The sequence below is a fragment of the Myotis yumanensis genome, unplaced genomic scaffold, assembly GCF_028538775.1.
Source record: "Myotis yumanensis isolate MYYU_CA2020_CCGP unplaced genomic scaffold, mMyoYum1.0.hap1 SCAF_8, whole genome shotgun sequence".
Classification (NCBI taxonomy): domain Eukaryota; kingdom Metazoa; phylum Chordata; class Mammalia; order Chiroptera; family Vespertilionidae; genus Myotis; species Myotis yumanensis.
This window is the reverse complement of record NW_027223759.1, coordinates 85,995,397-86,004,816: the sequence shown is the minus strand read 5'-3', so window position 1 is coordinate 86,004,816 and position 9,420 is coordinate 85,995,397. Positions and strand designations below refer to the sequence as shown.

The window sequence follows — 9,420 nt, the reverse complement described above, 5'->3', positions numbered from 1 at the left end:
GAGGCTGTTGGCAACTCGCAGCATTTGAGTGGGTATTAGGCACATTGCAAATGATTAACAAGAGGCTCTCTGCAGGTGAAGAGGGGGACGCCTTGTAGTGTTTGCCAATTCCTGTGGTGTAAACTCTCCCAATATGGCAAATGGCCAATGCCAAGTAGTTAAAGTGAAATCTCTGAACGCAGAGTTTGGGAAGAGGTGCAGGAACTGGCTTTGGCACATCACTGCTGACGGCACCAATGAATGAGCCCACTGTCTTTCCCCTTTGGGTGTAGAACCAACCAAGATACAGAATCAGGAGGCAGATGGAGGCTACAAGGTCAGTCTTATGAAAGTGGGGTGAGTGGGCTGCTAGATGGGATTCTTGTCAGATACCTGTCTCTCTAATTCTAGAAGCATGTGCTTCCCTCCACCAATGTGGGGCCCAGGCATGTGACATGCTTTCTGTCCTAAGCTGAGGCCTCGAGGGCCTCCTGTGCTTTGCTTGTCCTGTTGTGCTTGTGCCGTCGCTATTAGCGGTCCCAGCCCGCTCGGGGCCAGGAGAGGCGGCACTGAAGAATGGTGCTGCCTCAGCACTCACCCAGGCGAGGTCCCCTCGGCAGCCTCGTAGATTCCTGAGCGGAATAAAGGACTTTAGGTGGCATTACTGGGCCTTAGTTAACTTATTCAGAAAAGGGCATGGGAAGCTGCCGTAACAGTCCTCAGACATGCAGCATAGGTTTGGAACTGGGCAGTGAGGAGATTTAGAGAAGGTTAAAAAGTGGCAGAAAAGTGGTGACCCGTGCTACGTGGTGAAGGAACATTTGGCAGCACTGTTGCGCGTGGTGATCTGGGAGGAGGAAACGTACCTGTGCATTTATGGACTTGGGCAGCGGTTTCCAGGGACGGCCTTGTGACCTTGAGCTTCTTCAAGCCATAAATGACAAGGTGCTTCAAGTAAAAGATGAGTTCAGAAAAGAACCCGCCATTCACATGTAGAATCTAGAAAATAAAGTTATTTCTCATCTCCAGTCCTCCAGCCGCTGAAAGATCTTCAGATGAAGGCTTGGCCTGAGGTGCCCAGACCCAATCCAGGCTGTGCCGGAGGCACGCAGCTCCGAGCAGAGAGTCAGGGATGTGCCCCTGGATGGCAAGGCCCTTTGTTGAGGCCCTGGAAGGAGAAAGGTGGCTCTAGAGCAGTGGTTCTCAACCTTCTGGCCCTTTAAATACAGTTCCTCATGTTGTGACCCAACCATGAAATTATTTTCGTTGCTACTTCATAACTGTAATGTTGCTACTGTTATGAATCGTAATGTAAATATCTGATATGCAGGATGGTCTTAGGCGACCCCTGTGAAAGGATCATTCAACCGCCAAAGGGGTTGCGACCCACAGGTTGAGAACCGCTGCTCTAGAGCATCCTCTCAGTGATAACGGGGTGCCTGGGAACCTTCAGGGCATGACCCCACACAGCCCGAAGGTGCCAGTAGCCAAGTGTAGAGAGGAACTGGCCCGAGTGACTGGAACCATCCATGCAGAAGAGCCGCAGTGTCTGAGAGCTGACGGGCAAGTGCATGTGAATGTGGAGTACAGGGGACCGAGGCTTTAAAATGGAAAGGACCTCGAGGCTCGCACCTTCCTTCAGGCAAGAAGAGGTAGAGAGCTACTCCACCGCCTAAGGGGACACGCTTTCCAGTGCCCGCTTCCGGACTGGGAAGGATGATGGAGGAGGAAGACCCCCACTGGGGGCAGCAGGGAGCACCGGGGACTGCGGATCGCCAGGGGCACACTTCCCCAGGGTAGAAGCACTGGCACTTCCGCCCCCGCAGACTTCGGGTGCTGGAACAGTGGCTGCGATGGCCGTGATCCCAGCTCTGACCCACTGCGTGCTGGGTGTGCGCGGGGCAGGGACCGGCTTCTTTAGTTCCTAAGACTCTGGGTCAAGAAGAGCCGCGTCCAGAATGAACGCAGAGCACACAGGACCTAGACCCTGACACTGCTGACTGGCTGGAGAGATGGGGTCATGGACGAATACACTGTAAGGTATTCATGGAGGACGTCACTTGGCCTACGCATTATCGCTGAGAAATGCTCTCTCCCTCCCACTCCTGTGGACACGTGCCCTTCCTGACATCGGCCGTGATGGTTTGGCCAGATGACTTGGTTTGGTCAAAGGAATGAGGTGATACCGATGGTGTGCTGGTCCTTAAGGACCCGCACTTTCTTCTTGCTTCTGGTGCTTCTGCCGTTGCCACAGAAGGCAGTGCTCAAGCCAGTGTCCTGGTCCTGGGGGAGGACGAGAGCCACGGGAACAGACCCAAGCTGCCCAGCCAGGCCAGCGAGAGTAGCTGCCCCCGGCTGCCCGCAGAGCTGCCGGCCCGCCCAGCCCAGCCCAGCCGGACCGGCCGCCTCGGCTGACCCAGGTTCAGGAGATACTACATGCGCCTTGCTCCAGAGGTTGAAGGCTTCGTGGACATTGCCAGGCAGCATGATGGCGGCCATCGTTCACTGACGGAGTATGCGTCACTTGAATGGCCACCCCTGGCTTCATAAGCTGTGGCTCATCCCGCCGCAGGCAGCACTGAGCAACTTCGGTCCCCCAAGCAGAGCAGAGCTGCTTCCAGAAGCTTAACACGAAGCGAAGGTGCTGAGCCTGGAGTTGAGCTTTGAAGGAGGCGGAGGAAAGGGCGGGCCAGGCACGCTCGGACCCCCTCCCAAGTGTGCAAGCAGCGGGGCGAGCCCCTGGGAGGAGCGGGGCCAGGAGGCAACCCTGGCTGCGTCTTTCCACCTAGAAACTGCCGCCGGGGAAGTGGGGGCTCCCCTGACACGGGTGGACTGGGGACGCTCTGCAGAAAGGAAATGGCTAGGTCCCATTTTCCTTGGTGTTTCCTACGCTTCTGCACCTGGAACCTTCTTCAGGCCACGTGGTCCCATCCACAGCATGGCTCTGAGTTTAAACACCCCCCACGGCTTCTTCCCAGTGTGCCACCCAGTGCCTTCCCTCAGGGAGAGGAGGGGGCATGCAGGATGCACCCTTCCCACCCCCCAGCCCAGCAGCCTCTTCCCTGCTGTCCTGTCCCAGTCCAGAGCTCACCCCAGGCCTCACCCTAGTCGCTGGCCTCACTGTGTGGCCGTCTCTTCCCGTGGTTGACTGATCTCTTACTAGACCTGAGCCTTCCTGTGTACCTGCCAGGGTCACCTCCCAGGACAGGCCTGCTCAGGGCTGCTCCCCCTGGGCCCCTTCGCCCACGGCTGCTGCCGGTATCCTAGGCTCCAGCTTCCTGCCCTGACTCTTTCTGCACCAGAGCACAGCCGGCCTGCCTGCTCTCCCTGCCTCACCCAACTCCCACACCATCGGACTGCCCCTCAGAGAGGAGGCTGTGGGTGAGGGGTGCTGGGCTGCCCCTGGTCAGAGAGGAGGCTGTGGGTGAGGGGTACTGGGCTGCCCCTCAGAGAGTAGGCTGTGGGTGAGGGGTACTGGGCTGCCCCTCAGAGAGGAGGCTGTGGGTGAAGGGTGTTGGGGCTGCCCCTCAGAGAGGAGGTTGTGGGTGAGGGGTGCTGGGCTGCCCCTCAGAGAGGAGGCTCTGGGTGAGGGGTGTTGGGGCTGCCCCTCAGAGAGGAGGCTGTGGGTGAGGGGTGTTGGGGCTGCTCCTCAGAGAGGAGGCTGTGGGTGAGGGGTGCTGGGCTGCCCCTCAGAGAGGAGGCTCTAGGTGAGGGGTGTTGGGCGCCCCTGGGTCTGGGACTAATGGCTCTCCAAAAGTCAGCGCAAATATTGAGAGCAGCCCCTGGAAGAGCAGCCAGATACTGACTGTGACATGCTAACCCCACCCCCACCCCAGAGAGGCAGCACACACACAGCCAGCAAATGCATCCGCGTTAAATATTTCTGGGCAAATGTGAAATAGTCCATTCTGACACTGTTGAGAAAAAATACAGCCTAATTTCTGTTCAAATGCACCAAATTTACTGCCCAGGTCCTCATTAACTGTGTCAAGGAGGAAGCAGATAGACAAAATAAATTATGAAAAAATTACTTTTTTAATGTACAAAAGGACTTATTTACAAGTTGAGCATGTCATCTCAATTCATAGCAGGTAGAAAAAGCTAAAATGTTTTGGAGATATAAACGTGGCTGGATGACTCCCCTACAGTATTTCAGGGCGATGTCTTCTGTACAGACTATATACAGGGAGGGATGGTGTGACATCCTAGCTCAGGGAATGAATGACCACCAGAGCCCAGACCCTGCCCGCACCCCCCCCCGCACCCCCCGGGGGCTGTGATTTGGACTTGGCCTTTCCTTGGAGCCTAACAAAGCCCTGGCTGTTCTGGGACGCAGCGGGCCAGGGTAAGGTCACAGTCAGTATCAGGCTCCTAGTGGTACAGTTGGTTTTGGCAAGGATGCCACGAATTCAACACGGGGAAGGTGTGGGGCGTGTGCTGGGGAGGATGCACCCACTCGTCCTACTATGTTCAGGAATGTCTCCTGACGCCAGTTCCAAATCCCACCTGAAGGAGGAATCACCTCCTTCCCCTCCCACCCCCCCAGACGCCATGCACATCATCATTCTCTGGAATGAATGAGGGCAGAGGGAGGGGATCCAGGGGTGTCGGGACTCGGCAGGGACCCCGGGCTGCTGGAGAGTGGGCAGCGTGGCCGGAGGCACCTGGAGAGGCTGCCATCAGGGCCTGGGGCAGAGTGGGCGGGCAGTGCCCTGGGGAAACAGGGCTGGGTAAACATGTGACTCTTCTTACGCCAGGCGCCCGAGGCTGGGCCCCATGCACTCACTTCCTAAAGGTCTGTCCACGCGTGGGACCCTCGGTCATCCGTGGCCGCAGCAACTCCAGCATCCCCGGGGCATTCAGAAGGGAGTGTTCCTTTCAGGGAGGGCCACGTTTTACACACGTGGACGCTGTAAACACGCCTGGAGGCCCGCCGTCTCTGAGCGCCCCCGAGCGTCATGGTGTCTTCTTTCCCTTTTCTGGCAACACTTCCGTCCTTTATTCATTCTATACACGCGGGCCGTCTGCCAGGTGCACACCTGGCTCTGTGGGTAGAGATGCCGGCTCTACCGCCCCTGGAATCAGGATGTGCTCCGAGTCACCTGGGTAAACTCTCTCCTCCGCGACCAGGGACGGTAGCGGCCTCATGGCCAGCTTGCGGAAGGATTCCGGGGCCAGCAACTCCTCCTCCTTGCAGGATCGGAATAGAAGCTTATCTTCCTGGATTACAACATCCAGTATGGCTTTCTGATTCAAACCCAAATGTGTTCCTCTGCCCTTTTCCTCGTGTACTTGGAAAGCCCTGGCCGGTGGGACCCCTCAGTGACGGGCGAAGGAGCCGGAGCAGAGTGGTCCCCTAAACACCAGAGGCGGGAGCACTGTGTAAACGAGCCTTCCTGTTGAGGTTTGCTCAGTGTTCCAAAAGTAACCCCAAAGAAGACCAGACAGGGTGCAGGTAAACTTGCCTTAAAGCATTGTGGTCTGAACCACAGAACCCTCCTCCCCCAGGCCTAGTAATACTTTTTTGGAAAAAGACAAAATGGATGACACCCCACTCTGGAAACGATTCCTCGGGGTCCCCTCCACCAGGGGCCGGGGCCTTAGGTCATCATGTTGAGGAACTTGCTTTCCTCGGCCAGGCTGGTCAGCATGGAGCTCATGTCCCCGACGGCCATGTTGCTGATGCCCGTGGGGACGGAGGGCAGAGTCAGGGAGCTCCGGGGGGTGGTGAGGCGGGAGGAGCTCTGGGAGAGGCTATGGAGGAGGCTGGGGCTCAGGGCGCCTGAGAGCAAGCTCGAATGATCACCGTCATCCATGATGGCGTCGAAATCGATCTGGGAGGCCTCCAGCAGCTGGGAGTCCACAGTGCTGGACACCTGGTTGACGCCTGGTGAGGACAAGGGCTGGGGCTGGAGGCCCTCCGGGCAGGCCTGTGGCTGCGGCGGTTGGGGCCTCATGACCTGGCAGCCTACATGGTTCTCCAGGCCTCCATTCTGTTCATACATGTGGATTTGGCCATAATAGTAGAGCATGTTGTGGTCCTGGGCTCCACCCGTGTCCTGTGGGGGCAGCTGAGGAGGCAAGGATGCCATAGTGCCCATCACTCCCTTGGGCACAGACTCTGCCATCTCCTGGTTGGCTGATACAGCAGCCATGGCATGGCCAGCGGCCCTGGCATAGGCCAGCTGCTGCCCAGCACGTACCCCCCGGTGGCGGCCAGCAGGGCTGGGCTCAGGAGGTGGCCGGGGTTGCACTAGGCCACAGCCGGGCCCAGCCAGCCCCCCTGAGGCCTGCTGCAGCTCCAGGAAGCCGGGCTGGTGGGAAGGCAGAAGACTGGGACCCTGGTGGTAGCCCTCCTGGCTCATGGGGGCTGCCAGGTGATGGCTCTGCTGTGGGTAGCTCTGGGCTGCATGAAGTGGTGCCATCCCGGCCAGGGTGGCATTGGGGGCCCCAAGTTCCCTGCGTCTACTACCCATCATGGAGGGGTTGGGAACAACTTCCATTTGCTGGGGGAGCCCCAGGTGACTGGGCTTGGCTGCCAGGTTGCTGCAGGATGCGGGGAATGGATTCAGGGCCCCGCCCATGGTGCTGGAGCTCAGCTGGGGGTGGCCTTGGCCGTAGCTGGCGTGGGGGCTCGCTGTGGTGGTCATGCTGGGACACTGGCCCCCCGCCTGCCGCAGCTGCTGCATATGATTCATCCTGGGCCCGGAGTGGGCTCCGCTGCAGGGCTGGAGGTGTGGCTGCGCGCTGCCCAGACCCCGAGGGCTCGCCGGCAGGCCCTGTGCACCGTAGCCCGGGTACTGGCCGAAGGCTGGCTTCTGCTGCGCCATAGCCAGGTTGCCCTGCAGAACGGGCGGAGGCTTCCCCTGGCTGCTCAGGGCGTCCATGGTGCCAGAGCTCACCTCATTCCACTGCACAGGCATGCTGCTTTTGCTCGGGCCAGAGGGGGCGCCATAGCCCAGCTGGCAGCCTCCCAGCCCAGGGGCGGAGGGGCCCAAGTTGGAGTCTGCAGCCACCATCCTGCGCTGGCTGTGCAGCCCTGGGCTGGGCAGTTTGGGCTGTTCAGAGAAGCAGGAGCTCTCGGGGGGATATGCCTGCAGGGCGCTGTCACCCAGGGTGCCCGCATGTGCCTTGATGTACTGCACCACGTCATCGGGCAGCACCAGGTCGTCCTCGGGCAGCAGGAGGGGGCCCTCAGGCCCTGCCCCATCTGTCCCCACCGCCATGGCTTCCATCACCATGTTCTCGCTGATGCTGGGTGGTCGGGGGGAGTAGGTGCCACGGGCTAGGCTGCTCTCGGCACTGGCGGGACCCTGCAGGTGGAGGCCGCGCCTCTCGGCAGCGCAGGGCTGCAGCGGGCCCGGGTTCACATCGTGGGCGCTGAGGAAGCGCTGCACCCGCGGCGGAGCCAGGGCATCGGGCCGCCTCACCGGGTCACTGGCCCGCCGCGCCCCGCTGCCGCATGCCTGGTGGGGGAAGGCGGGTGCAGGCCCTGCGTGGCCATAGGCCAGCCCCCCACTGCCTCGCCGGGGCCCCAACACGCGCTCTGATGCGTCCAGCAGAGCCAGGCGGGCCCGCAGGCTCCCGCGCTCCAGGCCTGGCAGCGGCGTGGGGGGCGGCCCGCCCGTGGCCGCCGCGTACTTGGCTCGCAGGCTGTACTGCTGCGCGGGAGTCAGGCTGAGCGGCCCCGTGCCCACCCCGCTGCCCTGGCTGGCCTCGCTGGAGCGCCGGGATGCGTCCGTGGAGATGGGGTCGTAGGAGTCCGCCGAGCTGGCCTGGGGAGGGCGGCCAGCGCCCAGGGGCGAGGCCTCGCTGGAGCGGCGGCTGGAGAAGTAGGGAGAGATGCCGGAGGAGCGGCGGCTCACGGTGTAGGCCGAGCTGACCGTGCTGGCGGAGCTGTCGCGGCGCTCCTGCAGGTGGCTCAGCACCGTCACCTCGCTGGCAGACAGCTCGGACAGCCGCGGGTTGGGCAGCAGCCCCAGCGGCCTGCCGCCCCCACCGCAGCTGAAGTTTTCCAGTATGGAGCCTGTGGGGAAGGAAAGAGGTCAGCACGGGGGGTGGGGGGGTGGGAGCGGTGCCCTGCCCGCCGGGACCAGGCCGAGGCTGCAGCCCGGAGCCCTGGGACCCAGCCTGGCGCCCGGCAGGCACTCAGCCCATGGTTTCTGGTGGAAGCGGTAAGGAGCAGAGGTGGGCGAATGTGGGTGGCCCTCCTTGCAGAGCGTGGGCAGCAGAGTCAGGGCGGGACGCCGCGTGGCTTTCCCACTGCTCGGCTGGCCCTGAGTTCCCATCCAGCTGGCGCTCTGCATTCCCAGCTGCGGACGGTGTCCTCGCCGTGGACTGAGCTCTGGAGAAGAGCCCAGGAGGGCCTGGCCCTCACCCTCTGGGGGGGCTGCCAGCCAGGCTCCTGGGACAGGGCTGACTGAGCGAGCAGGCTGCTGTAGGGAGGGCTGAGACCCATGCCCACGGGAGGGAGGAAAGGAGCAGGGGGGCAGGGAGAAGTGAGCAGTGACAGGCCCGACGGCAGCCTTGGCGGACCCCTGGGGACCTCCGGGCCTCAAATAGCCCTTACACTCTGGCAGTGATCGGTCCCTGGATGGAGGCCACCCTGGGAAGGGTGACCTTGGTGAGGCAGCTGTCAGCGGCCCAGGCGATCTCTGCAGGAGGCAGAGAGTTGAAGGCCATCTGCTAGTAGTTCCCTCACAGCTGAGTCAACAAGTCCTTGCTTAGGGAAGAGCTGGTGGTGCATCCCTGTGTTCACGTCCCACTAGCTCACACTGTGGTCCACACTGGCCGTCAGTCCCCGAGGGAGCCTGGAGGGTAAGTGCCCCAGTGGCTGGTGCGCGGCCTGGCACAGGGTCAGCACCCAAGAAGTGCTTGGTGAAACTGCCTTCCACCTCAAAACTTGGCCAACACCTCCTGAGGCTGAACACAGGGCTGCCTCCTACAGGAAGTCCTCCCTGCCCTTCCCTAGTGAACATGCTTTCTCTCTCCCCCAAACAGCTCTACCTCTGTGCTGTTTGGCTCATTCTGCGGGTGACTGTGCATCTGGTGGCATGGTCTTCAACTGAATACTCCTTCTAACCACAGGGAGTGAGACTCTATCACTCCTGCCCAGGGCCTTTGCCATGGTGCCCACACAGGTGCCTGACAAGTGGCCGAATGAATCATGAGGACGAGGATGGTATGAGCAGGGTGTGCCTGTGTTTGGGGTTGTAGGGTGCAGCATGGTGTAGTTGAAAGAGCATGGGCTCTGCAGCCACTCAAGCCTGGGCTAAGTCTCAGCTCTGCCCTTGGTTTAAGTGAGGCCCTTTCATCTCTGTGAGCCTCAGTTTCCTAGTCTGTGCAATGGGCTGGTAAGATCCATGAGAGGACACACAGCACTTGATGGGCATGAACTTGGTGGGTGCTGCCCCAGGCTCTGTCCCCCTCCCCACGAGCCCA

The 9,420-nt window shown here is 60.8% G+C and overlaps 1 protein-coding gene across 1 annotated transcript in view; it reads right to left on the bottom strand.

Moving 5' to 3' along the window:
* Window positions 1-4,040: 4,040 nt before the first annotated feature.
* GLI2 (GLI family zinc finger 2) overlaps window positions 4,041-9,420 on the bottom strand; it is a 225,570-nt gene continuing 220,190 nt past the window's right edge. The window contains exon 14 of the mRNA XM_070423488.1: window positions 4,041-8,005. Coding sequence (XP_070279589.1) covers window positions 5,580-8,005 — 2,426 coding nt within the window. The 3' untranslated portion in view covers window positions 4,041-5,579. The remainder of the gene's footprint in view (window positions 8,006-9,420) is intronic.